Source organism: Calypte anna, chromosome 12, assembly GCF_003957555.1.
Source record: "Calypte anna isolate BGI_N300 chromosome 12, bCalAnn1_v1.p, whole genome shotgun sequence".
Taxonomy (NCBI): domain Eukaryota; kingdom Metazoa; phylum Chordata; class Aves; order Apodiformes; family Trochilidae; genus Calypte; species Calypte anna.
The window spans coordinates 1,724,979-1,751,805 of NC_044258.1; the positions used below are offsets into that span (position 1 = coordinate 1,724,979).

A 26,827-nucleotide genomic window follows, 5' to 3' on the forward strand; every position below is an offset into this window, starting at 1 on the left:
TAAAACCAGTGGAGGGTGAGGTGACCCAAGTGGCAAACAATGAAGCAATCAGAATTTGCATAACATCACTGAATAATTAATATTATAACTTGTATGCAACTCCTAGAAAATTAACCTCTGCCTGCTTTACCAGCTTGGGTGATATAAAGAATATTATTATGTTATCCAATTGAGATGTGTTCCTCCACTTGAGGAAATTACTGAGATTTGAGAATGGAAAATGACCAAATGATCAAACTTCTGCAAAATGTGGCAATAAACACAAGTTGCAAAATTTACCTTCCATTATGCATCTCGACTTGAGAATTTTGTTCAAGCAAGACTAAAACAAAAGCTAAAAGAAAACTGTGGAAACCCAGATATTGATTCCTAATAAAAGTCACTTCAGTAACAACTAATTCACCTTCCTGTATATTAAATAAGGATCTGTTATTACTTCTCCAGAATTTACTGTGTGCAGCAGAACTGCAGGTGACAAAGTGTACTTTTGAGAACAAGATATGAAGGCTCTGCAACCTCACACACCACTAGGCTGCCCTAAAACTAAGAAAGTTTTGAGTTGATGTTTCTCCCAGAGCAGATGTCACTTACACCTTAGGTTCCACATTACTTCCAAGGGTTTGGGGCTTTTATGCTACATCCTGCATGCATAAAGAGACAGTGAATTTAAAAAAACCCTGACTTGAAATCCAGAAGGATTCCTTGACTACTGAGACATGACATTGACTTGAGTGTGAATAGAGGTATATAATAACATCTATAGATAAAAACAACAGACCTGTTGGTATTCCTATTATTATTCAGAACACCACGTCCCAAGAAATATTTGCAGCTAATTTCAAAGGAAAGGTCAGGATTTCAAGCCAGACATCACACGGTTATTAAAAAACAAACAAACTGAACCTGCAAAAGCAAAGAACCCTGTACACACAGGAATACAACCATTGGGACAGAAAATGAAATATTATTAGAAGCAAGGACTGGGAGTAATGTAATCTTTACACAATCTTTTTCAGCTGTAGAATGAAGTCTGGCAGTACTTCAGCACAGAACTGAAAGCCTTTTCTCTAGCTAAAAAAACTGTTATATCAAACAAGGGACTTCAAGTTTAGTTTGAAGGCTGACAGTTTGTACCTAAAAATTCTGAATAAATGTTATAACTTAACTACTCTAAGAGCCCAAAGCACTTGCTCTCCCAGTAGTTTACAAACACACTCATAGCACAGAACAGAACACAAATGTCAAGACTTTCTTAGAAACTTAAATCTCAATTCCCTTGCTCCCCTGGGATCTCTAAAACATGCTTTATGTGCAGCTAAAGGCAGTGAAATACTCCTCTTGTAGATGCTCTTCTGTTTCAGGTCTTCCACATCTACAACACAAGTAACACTTCCTCAAATCAAGGGAGCTAAAAACAAAGGCTTGCAGTGCTGACATCTCTGTTTACCTTCCCTGGGCACCCTGACACTGATGAGAATTTCCTATTGCCAAGCATGAAGAAGAACTTATCAGATGTGCCTGGTGGGACTAACCCACACAAAAAACCAAAACTACCTTCAAAAGTAGTTTTAAAACTTGGGTGTCCTGACATTTAGGAAACAGGAGTCACCAACACTGTATTCACTGTGCAGTTAGCTTCATGCCACCAATGGTATGCAGGGCACCTTACAAGTTAAAAATCCCTTTATTCCCATTACATACTTTCATCATTCCACTAGATTCACATTTTTACAGTCTATTACATTCACATTTGTAGCCCTACAAGTATCTATTTGCACTGTTCTGATCTGGTGGTCTTGCTTTTAAGCCTTCAGCAATTCTTTTGACTCCAAGTAACTGAGCATCAGAATTTTAAGAAGAGGCTGAAAGAGAAAAAAAAAAAAAAAAAGTCTTCCTTGCCATTTTCTCATTGCATTTTTATTTTCAAGAGATCGACCATCACTTCATATTCTTTCAGGAAAGATAAAATTAATTCTAATTTTAAAAAACAAGAAGAATTCCTTGCCATTTTCAAGCCAAAGTAAAGAAAACATGTACAGACACACAAATCCATGCACAGAAATGCACAAATCTATCACCTATTATACTCTTAAAACATGAGTAGAACTGAAGACTGTGACAGCCAAAGATACAACAGGCTATCAAAATAAGCAAACAACACATACAGATATAGGGTTTTTTGTCTTAGAAATACAGACAGGCTTTTCTGTCAGCTACAAAACTTGGTTTTCCCCACTCACCTCTTCAAAATCCTCACTGACCCACAGAGGGATGGGTGTTCCCCAGTACCGGTTCCGAGATATGGCCCAGTCTCGGGCATCTTTCAGCCAGTTCCCAAAACGCTTCTCCCGCACAAAATCTGGAACCCTGCTCCAAAAATAAGAGAAGGATTCTTTTAGCACTTCATTCCACTTAACAGAAAGCTGGGAAGAATGGCTATACTTTGTTCCATCCACAAAACAAGCTCATGTCAGCACGCTGCACACTCCTCTTACAGCCCTGGCAAGTACAAGGCCTACAGACCTGCCACCAAAGATGGAACTTTGCTGCTGCCTCTCCTTCATCTACCATGTTTATTTTACTCCAAAATAACCCAGTAAAAATATGTGCAACATACAATAGATTCATTAAGAATGAAAGAATATCAACAATCCTCAGGACAGTCCAGCATTGGAGGATTAGGGCTAAGCATGGGTAAGAATACTACTGCTTTATTTTACAGTCAGATGTAATACCAGTGACTGACTTTGAGCTGAATGAAATGACAGAATTTCCAAAGCCTGGACTAACAGCATCAAAAGGCACAATGCAACATACATGGGCATCCAGGTATCTGCATGTCACCTGTAGGCTTGGAGAATAAAAAAACCCAAATTGAAATATCCTACAAAAAAGCCTTTTCATGCTGTTTATCATCTCCCTTTTAACTCTCCCATTGAAAAACAAACCCACCACCTCCACCAAACACAAAACATATCAATGCTTACTAAAAGCTCATTCTGAGAAGTGCTGTCTCTGAGGGCTCTTAAAGACAAATTTTCATCATATGAAAGTGTCTTGGAGCTCCAATATTAACAGAGTTTGATGCCTACCAAGTATCCTGGACACAACAAACATCTTCATGGCTGGATTAGAAACCAATTGTTTTCTCTCATGATGTAAACAAATAGTTAACTATTGACACAACTAGTACATGAATTGTAATAAAGATATATACATATATTATAATAAATACAGCAGATAAGAAAAAGCAATGGGATTTGATGTCAACAATGTACTCTTTTCATGCCCAAAGGTGAATTTTAGAAGACTGAATGAAACACATAGGATAAATAACCTTGAGATTGTCTCAGAGATTCACTGGGGCTGTGAATGAACAAGAATACAAAGAACTCTACAATTTTATTGAGCAAGCCATGGCAAGTTTTTCTGGGTTTGTTTTTCCAGTACAACTCTAAGGACCCTTCCCAAAGTATGACCTGGCTTTAGAGCCAAAAGGAGCAGCCAAACTACAGAAAACATTTAGTCCCTTCTTTCTTCTCTTCTCAGAGCTCTTGGTTCTCTATCAAATATATTTTTCTGAAGAAGAATAAGAAGAATGCCATCTAATCACAGATCAGCCCCAAGAGTAACAAAAACTAAAGGATCCATTAGAGAAAAATAAAAGAATGGATTCATAGGACACATTTAAGCAGGATTTGGCCCTTAGGAAGAGATTTTAGAAGTAAACATGAACATCCCCCAAAAAATCTACTGATAAAAATGAAAGCTACTGTCTTTTGAAGAAGTTTTACCCATGGTGACACAATTTGGAGAGCTGAAGATTGTCTGAGGTGGATAACAATTTCTGTTAAAAGACACCAGCTTCAAGTTCCACAGCCTCACTAGTCCTGTCTAGATACACTTTTGGTTTCAAGGTTTTGTTCTGTAACATTTCTTAAGCAAAAATGTAATATAAAAACTTTTAAACAACGTCAGTGATTAATATTCCACATGACATCTGTATCCCAGATTTTAAATTTAGAGAAGTATGGAGGCTTTTGCTATTTGTTTTAGAGTGGGACTCATTAACTTTTTGTGGTGACCTTAAGAGACCCTCTCTCCAAACACAAGTGGAAACTGTTCCAAGATCATTAGCATTTGCTAACATTCCACTAATGTGGAAAACTTCCCTTTACATCACTCCTAAACTAGTTTCCATTTTTCAGAAGTTGTTAGACACTGATTAGCTGAAATTATTAGTCCCATTTAACATAGCTAGAGGCTGAAACAATCCCCCAATGACATTAAAATGCTAAGAGTTTCAACCCTGCCTTCTCAACACATGCATGAAAAATTAATTTTATCCCCAAAGTGGACATTAACCACAAAAATGTACGAGGGGGGTGACCTCTCTCTCAGAGCTATGAAAGCATATAATTTACCTCTTCTGGTAAAATTGTCTGACCCTGCTGCCAATTTTTAGTGGAACATAAAACACAAACGACTTCATCTACCAGGAACTACATCTGCAACGATGATTTATGGCACTTAAGAGGTATGACACAGGAATAACATGGACACAGCCATCAGATAAGAGCCTGTAGAACTCAAACACATTTTGAGCCCATCACTCACACTGTCACTGAAAAAAAAATTGGTTCCTACCACCATACAGACACAGCCTCGAGGTGGGAAGCTGGAGGAGTTTCTGCAGCAGAGACCAGCCTTGCCAGTCTCTTGCCTGCTCCTTTTCTTTAGTCTCACTAGGTCTGCCTGTGGGTATCTCAGTCTGACAGATCTGACTGACCTACACAGCATAAGAAAAAAAGAAAATATTGATTTATCTATTTAAATATTTCACTATGACAGAACAGAGCATTCTCCAAAGTGTTTTTACTAATTAATACCTGATCATTATGTTGTGTTTCTGTATGGTTTTTTCCATTTCTTTTTAATCCTGTCCTCTTAAATAATTCTCTTGGCACATCTCTTGCAAAATTTTAATAGAGATAACATCCTGCCATACGTACACATTACTAATTAAGGAAGCTCTACCCAAAATAATGATTTCTTAAGTTTGCAAAAGCTTTAAAACAAGCTTCAATTTAAGGAGAATGAGGGCAGCCTGAGGAATGCTTCCTCTTCTCCTGTGAAGTAACTGAAGAAACTGTCTCACTCTGAGACACAATAATGCATTTTATCTACCAGCCCCTGGTGTCTTTCATAATCCCCTGTGAATTTTTCCACCTGTGTTCCCAAGTGCATTGCAAACAGACCTGTGACAGTGATAAGACTGCAATAAAAGCATGGATCACTACTGATGCTGGTATGTAGCTTTCAGAAAATTTGGGGCTGTGTTAAACACTGCTTGCCTAAGCCCAAAAAGCTGGAGCAGTCCCCTGAAAGTCAAGGGCTGCACAGTTTGCCAGGCACTGTGCATCAAAACTGTCCTCAGAGCATGGCTACTGAGAAGCTCTGAAAAGAATGAAACAACAAAAGCAAGACCACTCACATAGATTTTCCTATTTTACAAAACAAAAATGTATTAAAAAAAACCAAAAAGCCCTTTCCCATACACCAATATTCATGTTCATGTTTAACCAGGTATCTGGAACAAAGCCCCTTCAGTTTTATGCTGGTGACCACTGAGTTTGCAGTTGGGTGTGACAAGCAGAAGGCAACCAGTGCTGCAGCTCCTAAAACTGTGCTGCTCTAAACACTATTTTTATTTCCCAGCCAGCCTACAATTTGTGTTGGGTTTGACCTTCAAATTTCTCTGCAAAATGACACAGATAGTTTTTCATACCTCTTTCTCAAACATTTAGCAAGGTTAAAGAGACTGCTGTCTCTGCAGGTTGGGAACCTCTTGATTCATGCCTGCAGAAGAGTGTGGGAGAGCAGCTATTTCCACCTTCTTGGCACCCAGGACAGTGCACTAAATAAGCTTCATTTCAGCAGTTGAGAAGTTCAGGGAACTGAAGTTCAGAACACAAAGGAATTAACACTGATTTGCCAAATCATAAATTAGAAGGATTTGAACTCAAAGCGCACCAGTTTCAACATGTTTGACTGCTAATTTCCATTTCACTCTCCTAATATCAAAACCTCAATCATAACAATGAAAATTATTAATTTGCTCCCAATTTGTAGATCCATTTTTGACCGTTCCTATTTTTTTGAAGCATATTTGGAGCTTTGCTAAATTCAAGCACTGCTAAGACCTCTGTACAGTGAACTCCCACACCCTTTCTCAGCAGCTACTCACTTACATGGTGTCTAAAATAAAAATTCATCTTGACAGGAAAGAAACCCCACCAAGAGCAAAACTACAGCTTGTCCTTTAACAACATTTATTAGCTTATCACAACAGAAACTGGTTTGCCTTCAATGTCCATGTACTCCTCAGCATCCAGGTCACTCAACATGGACATGGATTAGAAAACACCAAATCAGTGCCCATCTTCAATCCCAGAGCACAACTGGGTGCACTAACAGTGAGTTACCACAGCTGCTGACCCAGTGTCTTCCCACCATCAACTGAGACTCAAGGAACAGCATTAAAATAAGTCTATTTGATTTTTGACTCCTGTCTCCAGAAGAGAGATGTGCAAGACATAAAAAATTTACATAATCCAGAAAGAAACTTAGAGAAAGGATTATTTTATCTATTCCTTTTCTGCACAGGTGTTTTGAAGTCCCCCTCTTGTACACATAACACAATTGCAAATACTGAATTCAACCTGTTCCATTTCAAAGCTCAGATGTGCTCTGGATGACTCTGGGAGTTGGCTCACCACAGGATGTGGGACTTCTGTTTCCAAGCACTGCTGTCCCTCTTCTCTGTAAACATGAATATCACTGCTGAAAACAGCTGTCAAACACTGCCACAGCAAGAGCCTCACATCTTCTGTCACCAATTTGCCATTAAAAGCTGTTAAGATGTTACATAAAGATACAATAATCCTTTCTCACTCTTCATCATCATTCTCATCAGCTGTTCAGGACATTCTCTGAAAAGCCACAGACACTTTACGTATTGCAGAAGATTTACTTCAGAATTACTAACTGAAGGAAGCTCTTAGCTTATTAATTATTTCAAAAATAGTCCCAACAGAGTTCTGATACAAAGCCAATAAAAAAAGCTTTGCCTTAACCAGTGTGAACTGGGAAATCTAATATCAGATTAGCAGGCAGCATCTGGTATGTTTGGTTCTCAGAAGATCTCCCCTTTCATTTGGAGAGCTGGGAATTTGACATGACACCTGAAATCAGGAATCACATCTGGAAAGATAAGCGAGTTGTAACAGCAAAATCAAAGCTGATTAAGTAGTTATCCTACATCATTTAACTGTGTATAGATTTTTAAATTCACAGCATAGCATCTGATTTTTTGTTTTAGGTTTAAAATTTGCTTTTCTTCTTAAACATTAACCAAGCCTTCGAAGACGAAGTCTAAAATTCCATTATGTTAATTTACTCTAATGACAAGCCTCCTTCCACATGCCCTCAAATTGATTTTTAATGGTTTTTAATTCAAGGAGATAAAATAAGCAACTACTCGTGCCCTTATGACACTTTAATTAGCACCAATCCATATCAGGGACCTAATTAAACATTGGGGGAGGAGGAAGAGAAGAAAGGGGGAGAGAGGAAAGGTCAGGTGTTTGCAAAGCACACAGAATTCCCACTGCAGCACAGACCCTTTCTCCTCCTCTCTTCACAAAACCCTATTAGAACAATGCAGAGCCACACACCCCACACAAGCCCTGGTTGCCTCTACCACTGCAAGAGAATTTTCTCCTTATACACAGCTTGCATTTGCTAAATGAATAGTGCTGCCAATCATCCTGAGACAGCAATGTTTGTCTTTGCTCTTTTATCCAGGTTCCCATAGCAACAAACACTTTAGCCTGAGACTGCAATGCTGCTGCAGACTGCATCACAGCCCTGCTGACAGCAGCCTACAGCTGGCTCACAGCTCAAGATTAAGTGGAGCCTTAACCTCCAGCTTCCAGATACACTCATCATCATCAAATCCTCAGATATTATATTTGCATGACCCAGACACCACGCTAATTGCTATTAAAATTCTTAATCTTACCAATGAGGGCAAAAATCCCTGCATCCTGAAACCAGTGAGAAACCAGGCTCTTGCTTTTCTTCTTCCTGCAGAGCCTCCTTTCAAATATTCTAACATTTATAGTCACAAAGTACTTTTAAACAGCATTACCATGTCAGAGTTATTTCCATTCAGGTATGTTTTCAATCCTATGAGGGTGGCAGGCATTTAACACACTGCATGTGCAGCTAGGCTTACCCCAGAACAAGGTACTGTCACTGCTTAGTGAACTGACATTTGGAGTCTTTATTTAGTAAACTGCTACTTGAACCCAAGAACAAGGTTTTGATGAGCATCCACAGGGACTGAAAGGATATCTGCTGCATCCAGTACATAACTGTCAGGCTCTGCTCAAGCAGCTTTGAGAGGAAACAGCAAAATTAGGATGTAGCAGAGCACAAGCCATCAAAATCAATTGGCACAAGCCTCAAAATTCACTTCTAATCCTCAACTGCATCTGATAACAGCCTGTAATAAAATCTTCTGACTGACGCTGCTCTAAATCAGACAAACACAAGGCTAACCCTGCAGCGATTTTTTTTTCCACCTTCCTACCGCAGGCAATGACAGCAGTTGGAATTTTTCCTCGGGAAATGTTGCCACCTACTGCCTGCACCTTGCTGCTGCTGCTGGAGAGGAGACATCGGGTGTACTGGCGTTTCCTGACTAAAAGCAGTGTGACTGATGATTCAAAACCAAGAGTGAGAATTGCAGTCACACATACAAGCAGGGGAAAACCAAAAAATCCTCTCTCAAGCACATGATGCATTTAAAATTCTTCAGATGAGATGAAATGTATTTATTAATGCCAAACTAGGAAAGAAAACAGACTGTGAGATAACCCTAAAAGAAAAAAACAAAAAAAACCCAAGGAAAACAAGGGGGTTGGTAACTGATTTTCCTCCATTGTTTTATAATTCTGCTATGACTCAAAATTCTGTTGCCTTTGCTCAGTCAGATTTCTCATCTGCATAAAAAATACATGTTTAGTAGGAACAAACATTTGCTTTCTATTGAAGATGGGCTCTACATCACAAGATAGATACAATTTATGATCAGATCTTCCAAAAGGTGGGAGGCAGTTTGCTGCTCAGCAAAGCAGGTGGCTGGTGCAAGATTAGAAAGACCAAAATTAAAAGTTTCTCAAAAGATCAGTATGCTTGATGCACATGAAAAAACCCACTTGGTTTTACAGCACTCATACAGGAACAGCTGGAATGCTGTAGTCATACTCTGTAATCCAGAATCCCAGCAAAAAGGCCTGTCAGATATGTTCTGTGGGGTATTTTCAAATGGGAACTAACAGCTTAAGTGATAAAAGTCAGAAAAAGGATACCTTCAACTCAGGGCCTACACAGCAGAGTTCTTTATAACAATGCTTCAGGTTTTCAATGCCAAGACATCACAAGAACACAGGGCTTTGCTTCTCTGAAGTCCACTATTGCCTTCCATCACTTCCCTTCCACTGATGCACATTTTCCACTATACTTGGTGTTGTACATCTTGTGTAAACAATGGCAAAAAACCCTGTTCTCTAACACTAGAACTTAGTAGCACATAAATCTTGTAGGAATTACTGAAGCAGAAACTGAAGCAAAGCAGGTTTTTAAAAAATAAGAGTTCAAAGCTCATATTTAAATACAAACTATACAGTCTACTGATGTGCATGCAAGGATAAAAGCATTACATGCACTGCCAGAAGCATGAGCTACAATAGTTCAGAAATGAAATACAAATTGCACTCACTTACTCTTCACAGTAACTTGTGAATTTGTTGTTTATACCAACTTTGAAGTGTTGATAATTGGAATTAGTCCTGTTTTGTACCACAGAGTGTAAGGCATGGCTCTGTTGCTTGTCTGCAGCTCTATCCAAAACACTCTTTCAGCAAATTATTCTATAGGATGAACAATGAAGGGTGAAATCCAGACAATTTGCATCATCTTTGGTGCTGCATCTGTCTCTCCAGAACAGGAAACCAAGGTCTGACAGCCCTGAACAGGACAGCAGCTGATTTGCCCCTCTAGCTCAAGGACCACAGCAGTAGGTTGTCTGAATTCAAAATACAATCTTTTATTTATTTTTTAATAATCTCTCTTGCTATTTTGTGTGGTGAAGAGAACATTCAGTAAAGGATCTTGAAGACTGAAACACAGACTCTTAAATACTGTTCCAGTTTTTACATTTTCAGCAACATCCAGCACAAGCTACTTCCCACTCCAATCAGAAGAAGGTGGGGAGAAAGAGAGTAGGTTGGGGTTTTTTTTTGGTTTTAGTTTTACAAGAATGCTGGCACATTATCTCATGTCATCATTCTGGAAAATTAAAGTTAAGTTCATTTTTAAAAATGAAGATAATCACTGGATTTAATATATTTTGAATAACCATGGCTTTACCAGTAGGCTAATTCATTAAAAAACTAATTAAATATGCAATCAGGTTGCAAAGGTTGTCCAACTATGTTTAATCTATTTAATAAAAAAAGATATCTATAAAGAGTACACCTATTCTTAAGGGACAATATACCTATCAGTCATTTATAGGAACAAAAAAAGCAATGCAGTCAAACTCATTTTGCAAAGGTTAATATAGTCTGAAATGCATTTATCCCAAATCTTCTCCTTTTCAGGACATGCAGAAGCCCCAGAGAGCCCAAAAATAGAATTTTTTAAAAGCTGGGTATTATTCCTATGACTCTTTCAGAGATCAAGTCTCTTCCAAAGCAAAAAAGTAGGTTTTGAGAAGGATGGAGTCCCCAGAATTTAAATAAATGCATACTGAAGAAGGGCAGCATTCTCAACCCAGCCTAAGGAATTACACCTTAAACACAACAGACATCACTGGAGAACATAGGAAGAAAGCCTTAGAAGTAATGCCTGCTTCTTTTTTTAAAAAAAACCTAGATTTTAAAAGCCATCTTTATGTAACAGGAGACATTGAGTATTCAAACTAGTAATTACAAAATCACATATGGCAAATACAGATTAATATAATTTTATTAATAATTTAGTGATAATATAGCTCTACAAAAAGATTCTGAAAAATCTCTCAGACTGTCCTGTTTTGAGCCAACTCAGTCTGATGGTCAATGACAGAATTATGCTGAGACTCAAGAATTGCCAAAAGCACCATTTAGAACTCAAACCTGTAGATGAGATAGGGTTCAAGCTGTTTACTAATTCTTTGTCTCCTGGATGAGTGGAGGTCCCTTAGCAGCTTCTTCTTGAAGCTTTGTTTGTGGAAAAGCAGAACTACCTCAGCCATTCAACAGTTCCTTAATAGGATTGTTACATTTTTCTGCTGTTCATGTGAAAATTAAGTATGCAGACCTACTGTCAGTCATCAAAACAGTAAAAGCATCTTGAGAAAGCTAATTAAAGCCAAGAACAAACACTTTCACCCCCTCTCCAGATTATTTTTTTCCCTCCAAAGAAGGATCACAGTATGTTCTCTTATGGAAAACAGAAAGCAGTAACTTACTAATCTACAGGATCTTCTTACCTATCCAGACTGGGCATGTGGTGACACCCAGCCAACCCTGCAGCAGTTCTGGGCAGTCTGCATCATGGATCACTAACTTTCCCCACATATTTCAACATTTACAGTGCCTGTACCATGTAAGCAGCTATGCAAAGGCTGCTCAAGGAGAATTTAATTGCCAACAACTGCTCATGAAAAGACAAAGCAGAAGCTGCATTTGTTCACTGAAAGTGGAGTCATCTTCTGTAGCACCATTTCAGTTCCTAAGCAGAGACAGAGTGGTGGAACCCAATTCTCCTACACTCTTCATAACAGAGGACAGAAAAACCATCTCCACATTTTTCTTATCTGGTCTCAGCTTCCCAGGCACAAGTTATTTATGAGAGGAAGGGAGATCAAGGTTATATAGGTAGAGAAGCTTGGGTCCTTTTGTTACTAATGCATCATAAGCCCATGACTGACTCAAAAAAGCTACCACTGCCTATAGTTCTCTTTTATGGCTCATTTAACAGTGTAGTTACATGAACTAGAACTTAAATGTTGTTTTCTATATAAATTTCACATTCCCAGGAGGCATTTAAATATACGTTTACCACTACTAGGAAAAAAAATATTTAAACCTCTGAAAGTGAGTTTACTTGCAACTATTGTACAAGCAATAATTGTAATATTACAATTGTATTGTAATATTACAATAGCAATACAATATTGTACAAACAAACTATTGGGATTTTTTTGTGGGTGTTTTGGGAGGAGTATGGGGGTGGTGTAGGTTTTTTTGTTTTGGTTTTTTTTTTTTTCCAAATGGCAAAGTAATCACTCTGATCTGTAATAATTAGAGAGAAAGAAAAAAAACAACTTCATCTAAAGATTACTTTAATTTGGAACAATAAATATCCAGAGTTTACCTGCCAAATTCTCTCTAGTGGACATCTTAGAAGAATTAACTATGCACTGCCACACTTCCACACTTTGATTTTCCTTTACAGTTTCCCTCATGCTCAATTTCTTGGGTTTGTATAACATGATTTGAGGATACTTTTAATGCACGTGTAATGTATTCCACTGTAAATTGTTAGCATATATTCAGCCTCACACCCTAAAAGATATTTCTCATTGGGATTTCACACCAGCAAAGTGTGCATCTTCTCAACACGAGGAAGGAGAAGTGCACAAACCTGTTGAACATGGCCTGATGTGCAGTAAGCAGGTTCTCTCTGCTCATGCCAGGAAGACTTTCCCTTGGCTCTAACACTTTGAGGCACATTTGTGAAACCTGAGGTAAAACACTACTGAAAACTGATTAGCAGCCCTCCTTCAGTAACACTGGCTCAGCAGGACAGAATGGAGATATCAAGTCAGTGCACCGTGAAATCAGAGCTTTGCAGAGTTCTGGCACACACACTCTCCACCACCCAAACTCAGACAAAACCAAATTACATGCAGGGACATTACCAGTAGCATTGGGCATTATTCTCCAGTAGCTTCTCCACCATGTGCTCCACTCTGACAAACCAGCTTGGCACAGCTTTGTAGATCAACGGGGTATCTGACCTTTCAGGGAAGGTGGTGAAGAAGGGAGCAAACCAAAAAAAAAAACCACAACATTTTCAGTTCTACATGATTTATACAATACACTTTTAAATGTCTTTCATACACGACAGTTCTCTTTGCACATACCAGATTAATTGTGGTTCCTGAAATATTATCACACTCAAATGCTGGTGTTTGTGTTGTTTTTTCAAGTTAAACTTATACTCACGTGAGTAACTATTTGAAAATCAAATCCCTAGAAAAATAATTTAAAGTCCTGCACACCCAGCAAGTTGTCATTTCTATGAGAAATAATGGGAACAGTGAAACTATTGTTCCTACATATTACATTCATATGAAATTCAGTAAATATTGAGTCATATTTAAGACTTCTACGTTGGGTCATACTGTGTACATCCATCTGAAAAGCCAAAAAACATTATGCCATGTTTTTCTAATCTGTATATTTAAAAATAATAATAAATCATAAAGATGAAGTAACAGTACCCAGGGCTAACTAAGAGTGTCCCATTCCAGAAGGAAAGAGAAACATATAAAAGAAGCTAAAGACTTCTTAGTATATTACTTACTTCAACATTCAATAAAAGTCACAAGACATCCATACAAGGTGGAAGCAGATTCAGAACTGGGGATTGCTTAGAAATGGGAACACCATAAGACAGAGTATGGCCCGATAAGTTCCCTAAATTATCTAGTGAAATTAATATCTTTAAGCATCTTTCTGCATTGTGTCTCAGCTCAGCCTCTTATTTGTCAGTTCCATAATATCACTATGTAAGTTCTTGAGAGACTGATCAAGTCCCATGCATCATTCTGAAGGATCCAGTAATCAAAAGAGTGTGTAAAAGGCACTGCAAGGAGAGTTCAGACATTTCTAATCCTTCACATCCTTTCCATTATTCCAACTTGTAAAGGGAGACTGAGCCCTAAATCCATCTCTGGGTACAGAGCAGCTTCAAGAACACTGGGACAAGAAGCTCATTCTCCCTTAGTATCAATCCATCCCACAAAGTTTCTTACTATATTTGAGTCACTTTGCCTCAGAACTTGAAAATACTCTTGCTCAACAATAGCTTGCAAGCAAAGACCCTGAGAAAACACTGTTATCTTCTACATGGAGCTTAGTGTAAACAGCCCACCTGAAACATTTAATTCATTTTACTTATATCCATAGCAAGGACTCATTTGAAATGCACAAACTTCTGGAGATTATGCTATCAATTAAAGTTGCTACTGTGCAGGCATCTCCTAAAGCTACACCTGCCTAAATCAACAAACGAAAAGAAACCCACAGCAAAGCCTGTTCAGATGTGAAAACCTGCAGCTCACCTTGCATAAATCCCAGTGAGAAAAAACAGACCACTTCTCTTAATACTGTATTTCAGAAGATACTTCCTCTCAACTGGAAGTGCTACATTCAACCTGTGTTGACACTAACTTGTAAGAGTTACAGTGTCTCTAGCCTCACAGGAAAGGGTAAGAACCCAAAGCAATAAAAATGTAGCAGTGCTCCAGCTATTAAAGGCAAGTGTACTAACCCAGGGGGTTCTGCTTCTCGAATTTAAGTTCTAAAATCTAAAACCAGGATCAGCTCAGTTAAGCCCTCACAGAGCAGCAGCAGGATCCCATTAAAAAGAAAGTATTCTGCATGCTACAAGGTACTCCAGAAGCATTTGAGTTTCACTGAGCTTCTTGTTTTAGCTGTGCTGGAGAATGATGATTTGTCATTACACAGATGATCTTGAGCTACTGGAAAAGAATAGAACCTGCTAATAACAGTTTCTCACATGGTTTTCACATATTGCAGTAAGAATGCTGGAACAAACTGGTACCCAGCTTCTACCAGGAGTAAGCAGCTGACAGATGGGGCTGATGGAAGACAAGCGTTAGTGCAAAAGCAGCTTCAGACACAAAGGATCTATGAAACAGACAAGAAGATGAAGCTGCCATCACTTTCCAGGCTTTCAACCTCTCATTTTAAGTTTATAAAACTTGATAACCATTCCAAAGCACCCACAGAACACTGCTTCCACCTACATGAAGGTAGTAAGAAGTGGGAGCTGGCACAGTTTTCATGAATACTTTTCTCTAGCTGTACTGCCAAGCAGCAGCTCAGCAGGAGACAAAAAAAGAACAATATGCTGAAAATCTGCCCAACCAGTAACATTTTACACATTTCTGACACTCCTGACTGGTGAGAAGGTTGAGGAAACCAGATTCAATTCTTTACTCTAGAATCAAACAAGAAATATCCATTAATGGGTTGTGGTTTTCATCAATACAATACAAGGGAAAACCACACAGAGAGACCTTGAAACACAGACTGATGCTTACAAAATCCCTCCCTAAACATTCCTCTGTCTTAACTGAATGATGTTTAGTTCCCCTAATAAATGCACCCTTCAGAGCTGTATCAGAGAAACCAAATTATCTGAGCAAATTGTTAATCCCTTTGCAGTGCTACAAATGAGCATTCTCTGAAAAGCAATCTTTATACTTGACAAGATGAAGAGTGGAAAGTCCATTCTCTGTGGACACTACACACCACCAGCAGTCTTCTCAGACCTGGTTTGGACAGCAGAGCTGTTTCAGACATGTTAATGCAATTCCATTTTCTCATAAGACAGGAAACAAATGACAACTGACCATGTGCTACAAAAGAACCTCTTTTTGTTCTGCATCCACTGGCTTGGGAAAGACACACAGTGTTTATACATAAAGCAGCACACAGCAGCTGTCAGGTGAGTCACCTCTGCTGTCTTTCAGATGGGTTAAATTGCTGCCTACACCACAGGCTCAAAACTCTCACATCTACAAAGAGTGGTTCTGAGCAATGATCATCTTCAACAATTCCAATGAAGAGGACTTCCAACTGAAGACTCTGCTGAGCATTTACTGTCATTACTCTTTTCCTCTCTCAGATTTTAACAAGTTTAGTTGATTGAAAATTAATAGGTATCACAATAGGAGAATATTTCAGGGGAAAGCATGAAAAGTAGTGCATCAAGTGTAAGTCTGATTTCAAAGTTTTCTTACATTAATCAAAATAACTTATAACTATATTCGAAGTTAAGAACTAGTCTACTTTTAGAATACTCCAATTATGGTTTGATTTCTGATGGCAGTGAAATGAGCTTTTCAAGAAGAATCCATTATTCTGTTCTTCCCACCAGATAATTTTACTGCCTGCAATTTATCATCAATCAACAAAAATGTCAACAGAGTGGCAGGATTAAGTATGTTCTCCAGAATCAGCATTTTTACATTACTGCTTTGTCTCAGAAGGCCATGACTGTACACCTGAATTGCTACATAAGAAAAAGACAAGCACTGGTTGGTTTGGGGCTGCCACTTTTCAAAAAGGGTCCCAAATTATCAAGGGTAATTTCCCTTCTTTCTCTGTGTAGCTGTTAGAAACAAACCAATCATGCTGTTTAAGCAAGTAAAGGTTATTCTTGCTACAGATGAAAGATAAATGCACACTACTAAAACATGTCAGCTGGCAGCACCAGAGCCAGGCAGAGAGCAAAGCTTTTATCCCAGACATTTCAGTCCTTGTGCTGCAGACACAGACATGGCCTCACATGCTCAAGCCACTGCAGATATGCAGTTAGATATTTCACTGAACTGTCTTTACTTGTAGTTATGGAGTTCAGCAATATTCCCACTAAAAGATTACTGAAGTTTCTTTGTTGTTTTTTTTTTAAATGGACATTGTTCTATGATTATTTCTTCTCTAATTTCCAATAAATTTTAAACCAGAGAAGACCCTAATAAAGAAACCTTTATTTCTAGATTAATTTGTCAATCCTGTACTTCTCATAAAAAAGACTTCTTACATCAGTTTGTGACACTGAAGCCCATGGAGCCCTCTTTCAGCCTCTGTAACATAACTATTACCCAAAACATGGAAACTTTAAACAAAAACATATAAAGACATCCTGTGATACACATATTTGGATAGAATTCAAAACATCCTTTTCTGCTACTCAGTACTCAGCTGTTTAGAAAATTAACATTCTCAGACTTATCTAGAGAAGGTAGTTAACAGAATGCAACACTAAGAAACAGGGAGTTCAAACTGTAAAAACATGGATGTAAAAGCACAATAGAAAAAATTTCAACACTACACTTAATCATATTTATGAAAAAAAAAAAAATTACTTCTTTTCAAAGCAAAAACTGGAGCTCTCCTAACTCAATATTCTTGATTATTTCTTTGAGTCTTGTTAAAAAAGTTAAGTGGGTCAAGGGAGAAGAAAAATGAAACAATCCTGAGTCAGTTAGAAGCCTCAATTTTAAAGCCATATGTACTTCTTTCCTTACCTCCAGCAGAAGGGATAGCTGTGTCTGAAACTACTGCTGTGAACCAGTCTGCCTTTCTCTTTCAGTAATTTAATGATGTTTTTATCTGCATCCTAAAAAGACAGAACAAAAATTTCCCTTGGAATACAAGATTTCCCTATTTCAGCAAGCTACAAGTAGTAAACACCTACAGACAATCCAGTGTTCACACACACCACACACACACACACACAAAAAGCTTCTATACAATTTATACATTTACTGCAGAAGCAGTGTAAAACACTGAATGTATAAAGTTCTTTGCTCCTCAAATCCTAGCACACAGCATCAGTCCCTTTTTGCCCTCACCTGTTCCCACACACACACAGCTGTATATAAAATTCAATTTTTTGGTACCACTAATAGAAGCCAGATATTAAATAGCATCTTTTACCTTTTACTGAGTCTCCTGCTTTTGGCCAGGGAGCCACACAGTGCTTTTCACCTCACTGTGCTCCAATGCAACTACAGTTACAGAGCTGATGCATCTGTTACAATTCCTTACTACCTAAAAAGGATTTACCTTCTAAGCTGGAAGTGAAAGTTGTATGTTAATAATTCAAGACAAGCTACTGAACAAACAGGTGTCAATGTGGCATTAAGAAAGGGGAAAAAAAGAACATACAAAGATTTATGATACAGCAATATTCATAAGCTAAGAATTCAGCACCACAAGAATATATCCCCAGAGCCTTAAGTTTAGATTCCTACCAGCAAGATAATCATGTAGCCTCCAGTGTGCTTTTATTTGCCTTAATATATAGCAGGAAGCAATGACACCTCTTTGCATTCAAATGCAAAACAAGATTTTTAAGTCTTTTTCAAGTAAATTGCATTTACAGGAACATACTTTGCCATCACACTGGACCAGCAGAAAACCAACTAAAACCAGTTTGTGTTCTTAGCACATAGAACTAAAGTAGCACTCCTTTCTATGGATTTGTGCCTGCAGCAATCTGGAGTTCTGTGGGGGATTCTCTTGCATCTATTGGCAAGTAAATTCACATTGCAACACATCCCACACGTGGGAAAGATGGCTGGATTTCTCCCCTCTGAGAAGTCATGTTACACCAAGGGGATGGTATGAACTTAATGATGACATCTGTGAAGTCAGAAGTCATCCAGAGGTAAAGGAGGCCTCTGCACACTCACCTACACACTGCATACATAACATTTCCATAGGAAACAAGGGAAAAGTGAGAGTCTTTCTGCAGCAGATGCAAACAGAAGGTACTCCTTGTCCCTTTCACTGCTACAGACACAGTATTACTTCAGTTTCAAAGTCTTTATTGTTCAGATACTGTAACAAGCATTTGGAGGCTTTTTTTTTCCAGACAGCAAAGCCACACTGAAGACAAGCCACTCAGGAGGAACACTTCTATCATTTAGAAAATTTCACTTTACTTTCTCCAAGAACACTGACCTTCACATACTGCCCAGCAAAGTCAGTCACTTCTGCTGTGAAGCACCCTGATGCATCAACAGGACAAACAGGCACAGAATCTTTCTGAATAATATTGAAATCCATGCAGACTCTGTAATCATCCTACAAAAAAGACAATTGCCAAGTTATAGAATTACAAAGTACTGATTAAAATATCCATCTCTGGAAAAATAAATTAAATATTAAATAGAAAAATTAAATAGAAAAATGAAAACAATAACATCAAAACACTCAGCCTTTGCTAATCCCAAATATGCATCTATGTGCATATAAACACACAATTTATGTGTGTACATACACAGGTACATACATGTCATCCACAGCTTCAGGTACTACTGCACAGTAAAGGAACTGGCAAGCTCCATGTCATGCCCTTGGCACCAGCCAGAGACTGTGTCTGTCAAGCACACAAGCCTGCAGGGTGGTTTTCAACAGACAGGTTGTTTTAATCAAACTAATTCTGGAACTCCACCTAAGAAACATCATTTTCTGAATGCCTTAATGATCCAAAGCCTTCAAATCTGTATTTCACAATCTTTATTGTCCCACAGGCAACACTACTGCCCAAGAACCACACATGGACATCATCACAGTTTATTTTCCTGGCAAGCCTCTATTTAAATTGTTAACTTACTGTAGCAGTGAGGAAAAGAAAAAAAAAAGAGGGTCACTTCAGACTTTCCTGGATAGAACTGAACAACAATGGTATCTTATAAAATATTAAAACTATAAGGGGAATAGAAAAGTTCAGATTTTTTATTTCAGGCCTGAAGTCAGAGCAAATCTGTATCTCAATCAATTATCACTCCAGATTTTTCACTTTCTTGCCTTAAGGAAAGAGAACATTCTTGGGGGTGGAGGAAGAACAGATAAGGAGACTCAGTACATTCACAGAATCACTTCATTTTCCTCAAAGAAAAAGGCCCTGCTGAAGCCTGCATCAAGTCAGGTTGCTTTTTTTTGAGTCTTCCTGTATCACTGCTCTGAAAAAAGGGGCGAACCCCACACTATAGGAACAAAACCTGAAGTTTTGTGTAGCATGAAACAGAACCTGCAGCATCCTTGCCCACGAGAACTGGCAGCATTTGAACTGCTGCCCTCCTCTGTGCATGGAGATCATTGACCTTTTGTAAAAGGCAGCAGCTGTTTCACAGGAGCTGTGCTCTAAAGCAGTTTGTACACCTTCATCAAGGAGATCCCACAGGATAAACAAGCAAATGTCCCAGAGCCAGCCGAATTCCCTTTGCCTAGATACAACCAACACAGGCAAGGCAACCACAGAGTGACAGAGCAGGGTTTCTACATCCCTTCTGTGGCCAGCAGCCTGCAATTCCAACCCTGCCCTCTGGTCTCTGCAGTTACCAGCTCCCTCAAAGCCCCAGCTAAAGCTGCTGCCAATTGATCCACAGGATATTGTTTACAGTGATGAACCTAATGCAGAGTGACAGTGAAGTTGGGTACTTCATGTACCAAGGCACTACCCAAAGAAATGAAAAACCACTACAGCTACAGCACTCTAGACCACTGCCTCTTTCCTCTCTCCAGCAGCTGTAGACAGCCCTCATGATTATTCAGCCTCAACTGGGTCAACCAGCTCCTTCAGTCACAGATGAACTGAGATAAGCCCATGAGAATGGTCACCTTTCATCAGCTCCTACTGCTGAGATACAGCAAGGATACTGCAGTGTTTAAGATGTAGGCCAGATGACACAAGTAACATCAACCCTGATTTGGCAGTGACTTGTAAAAGGCTTTGAAGAAGCAGCCAGCAGAGACTACAAAGCTTGGCATGCTCACAAGCCAGCTAGAACATCACAACAAAACCTTCCACTTTGCAGGCCAAGAGGTGGTTCGGTCCGATTTGCATCAGTGATGGAGCTGATGATACAGCAAGGGCTTTGCTATTTTGGTTTTCTACCAAGTGAGCTCCTTTCCTTTGAAGAACTCTAATTTGAATGTAAAAATGTTCCAGACTGACTTGCCATTTGATTTAATGAAAATTTGCTCCAGTAACCACAAACCAAGAATATACCAGGTACATACAGAAATCCACAAAGTGCCACTGGAAAGCTGAGACAACTTTCAATTCTTTTAGGAGAAAAGTCAAGCTCACTTTTGTACCTCCCAATTAAATCTCTCATGATTAAATCTCTCAAAAGATTACAAATAAAAGTTGTAATACATCAACTGAATGAAACAGAAGCCATTAAAGAGCTCCCTGATGAGAACACAAAGCCTTTTTATCTGAAATGTAAAAATATAACAAAATAACAAAACAAAACATGGGAATCAAAATGTTTAGTCAAAAGCTTTACCTTCAGCACAGGGCAACAAATATCAAGTGTACTTTTGCAATTTACTAAAAAGAAAGTGCACCAGAAACATAGCTATGAAACTTCTGGGACTCAGTCACAGCAGGCACAACAGGGCTTGTGTGCAAATTAAGATCTTGTTAAAGCTTTTTAAGTTGACTGTAGATATATCCACATTTGATGAAATGCCTGAGAGCTGAATTTTACTGTCATGTTAATCTGGGGGTACCAGGAGTTTACAGAGTTTTTAATACAGGTTTGTCTTGTTCTCTGAGCTTTAATTCTGATATCTTTTGAACTTATAGTGCTCTGAATTGTATAGCAGTTTGCATTTGGCATTAGCATCACATAAGAGAAGGGAACTTCACATCCTGATACTAAGTGAATGTGTATTTTTACTTTAGATTTTGTTGGAAAAGGATGTATTTCTAAGCTATCAGCAAAACAGAACATGCTTTACTAAGTAGAATTTTAATTCCATCTATATTTATCAAACAGAATGGCTTTTATTGAGGGGAAGGGATAGAGTGAGACAAGGTAAGACTGCCTGTGAAGGACTGTGCTTTATTTCTTCTCCTCTGACCCTGTCCTGTTCACCTGCAACATGACAATAAAGAAAGTTGCAAAGAAGTCAATTACTTAGCAAGCCAGTCCTGCCTACAACCATGAATTCCATCCCTTTCATCTAAGCTTGTCCAACAGCAAACATTTCATGCTAACACATGGAGCACTCGAGTGTTCTACCTACTATACCATGAATTCCTGAACCTAAAGCAGACCTTTTGCAAGCATTTCTGAACAAAAATCATCAGTGGGCTGTGAAAACTGAACTACATGCATCCCAGAATAAAAAGGGAGTAGCATTAAGGGCAATGCATTAAAGTAGCATTAAAGGCAGCACAGCCAGTTGACTCAAGTCTGTGCTTCATGCATTTTGAAGTCAATCTGCTCTTTAGCTAAAGAACACAAGTTTTGGTGGTGATGTAAGTGCAGTTTTATCTCACACAAATATTTTATGCATTTTTTTCATAGCAATGCATTTAGCTGATACTCTCATGGTTTCTTAAAAAATTAGTTTCAAGATAATTGCTGACTTCCCAGAAGCAAGAGACAAAAGTTATTCCCTTCCCCCCCCATGTTTACACAAATATCTGTGGGCTTGTAACAAAATCTGATAAAAAGAGGGCAAATAATCCCTGCTCTAACTATCCAGTCAGGCTGTCCAACAGCTTCCAGCAACTAAACTGTATTGTGCAAACACACAACAGAACAAGACAGCAGGCCAGGGGAAAGTTTCTTCCAGAGCTGCTTCTGTCTTAGCAGCCTATTGCCTTCCTTTATTCCATCTCCTACAACAAGAGCTCCTGACTCAACATCAAGTCTGCTCCCTAACCCCTCCAGCAAGGCCTTGAAAGAGTGAGATCCACTGAGTGTGGGAGGTTCAAGTGGTGTGACAGGCTTTAGACTCCTTGAAACACTTTACCACCCACCATGAATTTACTAACTGATAACAGGTAGTACAGCTTTCATTTGCTTTATTCACAGCTGTATTAAAAGCTGGGACATTTTTTTATATCTTGACAAGGGAAACACCATCACAATGGATCCACCCTTCAGAAACACTCAGGAAAAAAAGACAGAAGAGGATGGCATATTTTATATGAGTACAAAGAGGCCTATTACTAATGCCAACAATTTCTGGATATGATGACAGAGCTCATGGTCCAGGGCTTGCTAATTGCTAGGCACTGGCTGCTCTATTGGAAGTTTTTTGAGGGCATCTTTGGATAATGGCTGGAGCCAGGACACCACACAAAAAGGACAATGTGTCCAAACCCATCCATTTAATTCCTGTGTCTAAAAACTGAAAAGATTAAATCCATGAAAAATTATCCCTCTCAACCTTCAGAAGAATAGACAGAGAAAGGACAATAAGGACAGGAAAAGAGAATAGAGTGCAACAAAATCCTTTCACACCAAGGGATAAAATCTCAGTACAAAAGTAGTCAAAGCACTTTTTCATTCTCTAAAAGCCCAATGAGTAATGACATTGAAACACTGAAGAGGAGCAGAGTACTGAGCAGAACTGCTGTTATCATCCAAAATTAACACTTAGCACAGCCAGTTTTGACTACTAATACAACAGATCATTTCTTCTTCAAGCTGTAAATTTAGACTTAGAGAAAAGCTCCCATCAATGACACTCAGAAGATAAGGTGTGAGTTTATTTCACATACCACAGCAACAAGCAAATCAAGTGTCACCTACAATCCTCAGCCTAGCACTCGAAGGACAAGGACTCATTAGAAACAATGCTACATTGTATTATTACATTTGTAATTAGCAAATGGGAGGTTTGGTAAATATCACAGTCACCCTGTCAGATGGTCCCCAGGAGCTGCAAAGCCAAGCAATGTGTGTTGGAACAAAGTAACATCAGAGATACATGGCTCATACTCACAGCACCAAAATAGGGGGCCTGGTGTACAACCCCTGTGCCTTCCTCCTCCTTGACATAATTGTCTACCACCACAGTAAAGGCACCTCTGTCTCTGCACTGCAACACAAAGATTGGTTGTCCAGATAAATGTATACATACATACAAAGCAAAACAGAAGTCTTAAGAACTTGGAAGAGGCCACCCCATCAAGAGTAAGTGACACAAAATGGGGCATTCCCAACATTATTCAATAGTTTCCCATAGCTAAGAGATTGTGTACTTCATTTAAACAGTGACAAATGTGATTAAATCCAAGACCTCTCCAGAAGGCCTCAGAGTCAATTATTCTCCAAGCCACAGATCTTCACAGTTCTCAGCTTAACAGACATTTAACACACTCCTGTAAGGATACAACCAAGAATGCTACTTGGATCCCATATACAGAAGTCTCTGGGCATTTTTGTATGTCCACTATACCTTCTAATTTCAAAACACAACTTTGCTTTTACAGCCCATATGTTCTCTTTACTTCCTCCAGTGAATGAGAAGATGGTAAACAAAACAAAACAAATCAACAACACAATAAAAGAAATTCACAAGACAAGAACAGACAACTTTCAGTGGGTTCATTATATACATAATGAAAAATAATATATAGTATAGATAATTTTTACTCTTTAATATTAAAGTAGTAAAAAAAATTATTGCAACCAATGTCAACCTCGGTATGTTAGAAAACATTAGACTTGGCTAGTTCTGAAGAGGGGATATTCTGAGATAAGACATCCATTCTAAAAAAAAAATAAAAAAATCTGCTCCTTAGAAGTACAGCAGGACTCAAAAAAATTATCCATTCCAAACCTTTACACTTGCAGCCCTGTTTTTCAGATTCAGCTGTGTTTGACCTTTCTCTAGAGATCCTGCTTCCTACAGAGGTTTTCTCACCTTTGCTGACATCAGCACATGCTTCAGAGCAGATGGTAGCCAAAAATTACCAGATCCCTCATGGGAGTTAACAGCTGCTTGCCCAGCAGTACTGTAATCCACTTCAACTCTTTGAAAAATTCAATCAATTTTTAATCAGAATTTTTTTTTAATTATATGTAGGTTTTTTTTACCCACTCTTATTGCTATATACTCTACTATCATCAGTGGTGCTATTAGCTACACTAGACTTAGTGCTGCACAGGAGGATATCCATAAAAGCCAGATATATCAGCAGTTATTTTAGCAAAGGCTTTTAAATCCAGGGAAAAACACTGTATGTCTGTGATTATCCATGGTCAAAGTCACATTGTTATGAAGACAGTGTTTGTGGACTCAACAGAAGCTCAGTAGATTAAAAGGTAAGAGAATATTGTCTGTTTATTCATGCATATTGGAAACTTCTCTTCAATATGCAATCTAGTTATTATTTAACACTGAATTTTTACTCCAGGTGTATTTAAAACTTAAGAGAAAAATATAGAAAAAAAGTCAACTTTGGTTTTGAACCTTTCAGTAGGTTTCAAAATACTTTAATTCAACCTGGACACAAGGTTTGTACAATATAAACATGGAATAATGAGAATTGCTTTTATTTTGCATCCTGTATCAAACACTAAACATGTTGACCTTACCTGAATAAAATACTCAAAGATTGGTTTATATTTCTTGCCTTTAAGAACAATGCCAGGAAACCTGAGGAGAAGGATTTACATGAACCAAATTAACAACTTGGAAATTGCTTAGGCAGCTGGTAGCAATGCTGTTGGTTTTTCTATTTCACTTTTCCCTACCCCTCACAGAATCTGACTTCATAAGGCAAAGAAAAAAGTATTTTCTCAATAGTTTGCATCTCATTTCTACAACTCTTTGGCAATCTGAACTTAAACAAAAAATATATTATGTCTTAATGCATCTCTAACAGTTGAGAGGAATACTTGTATCTGAGAGTCTTTTAATCAAGTAATCATTGTAATCAATACAGAAATTAAGCATTAATAACAATTTTTGGTAAAGCTGGGCAAAGAGGATAAAAGACAATTTCAATTTAATGTTCATAATGACAAAGCTCTATAAGCTCACCATGTTCAACAGCACTAAACCTGCCAGTTCCATGCACAGAAGACTGCAATACAGTCTGGATGTCTCACACCTTACCCTAAAATTGGGCTCCCCAGTTCTCCACAGGTGTCTCAGAGAAAGATCCAACACAAATAAAACAGAGTGAAGAACCAGCTGAGCCAGACAAGAAATACAAGACAGAGATAGAGCCTGTAGATCTGGCTCTCTTCAGGCTTCTGACAAGAGTTGAAAAAGGCAGTGATCAGGTTGGGATTCACTGCTCAGAACTCTCCTTAAAGTGCTGAAATCACCCATTTCAGGAAAAGGTTTGATGAAGTTATTTTTCAACTAATAGATGAGACAGCTTTCTCAATGGGTCACAGCTGTAATCTTTCCCTGTACTGTTCTTGATCCACATCTTCCAAAACAACAGTTAAACCATAAAACACTTGACTACTTCAAAGTGAAGAACTCTTCAAAGCTGTTTCATTGCACAGAAAGGAACTCAAGCAGAATTTCAAGCCGAGTTCAAGAGCAGGACTCCTCAGCTCAGCATCCATAACATCCACCAGGAAAAGGGGAGATTTCTATTTAAAGCTACAGCTTTGTGGATGGTTTCTGTATTTTATATTGCAAACAGCCTCAGGAATGTTTGAGGGGCTTAATCAGGATCAGATGAGAGATGAGCATCCCAGTGCTCAGCCACACAGATGTGGGAATGCTCAGGCACAGAACATGAACCACTAGAGCTGGCTTTAAAAAAAAATTTTTAAAAAGTAGTTAAAACCTTTTTTAATGCAAGTCAGTGAATGTTAAGGGTTGAGTATCACACTCCTGATTTTCTCTTTTGAGATTTGAAATACTTTGTTTATCAAAGAAAATGAAAATTTATTCAGTGATACCTTCCTGTGACCTAACTTAAACCAGCCTCTTAAAAGCATTCTGGTCATGATTATAGTAATCCTTCAGTCTCAAGAGATCAGAAATCTTTTCCTGGGATTCCCTAGAATCCAGAAAGAAACAGCAGTGGAAAAAACTGTCAAGAAATTAAGTGCTTAACATGCAAATAGATTGAAATGTAACAAGCAGGAGAGAACAATGTTCAT

General features: G+C 38.4%; 1 protein-coding gene across 8 annotated transcripts in view; it reads right to left on the reverse strand.

Moving 5' to 3' along the window:
• The window catches only part of IARS1 (isoleucyl-tRNA synthetase 1), a 100,228-nt gene that overhangs the window by 45,901 nt on the left and 27,500 nt on the right, over positions 1-26,827 (reverse strand). For 7 of the 8 annotated variants that reach the window (XM_030458255.1, XM_030458256.1, XM_030458254.1 and 4 more), the window contains 6 exons: positions 25,295-25,355; positions 23,697-23,792; positions 18,903-19,025; positions 17,462-17,553; positions 13,037-13,135; positions 2,241-2,367 (listed from right to left, as the gene is read on the reverse strand). In XM_030458255.1, coding sequence (XP_030314115.1) covers positions 2,241-2,367; positions 13,037-13,135; positions 17,462-17,553; positions 18,903-19,025; positions 23,697-23,792; positions 25,295-25,355 — 598 coding nt within the window. The remainder of the gene's footprint in view (positions 1-2,240; positions 2,368-13,036; positions 13,136-17,461; positions 17,554-18,902; positions 19,026-23,696; positions 23,793-25,294; positions 25,356-26,827) is intronic. The other variant, XM_030458261.1, reaches the window with a different exon arrangement.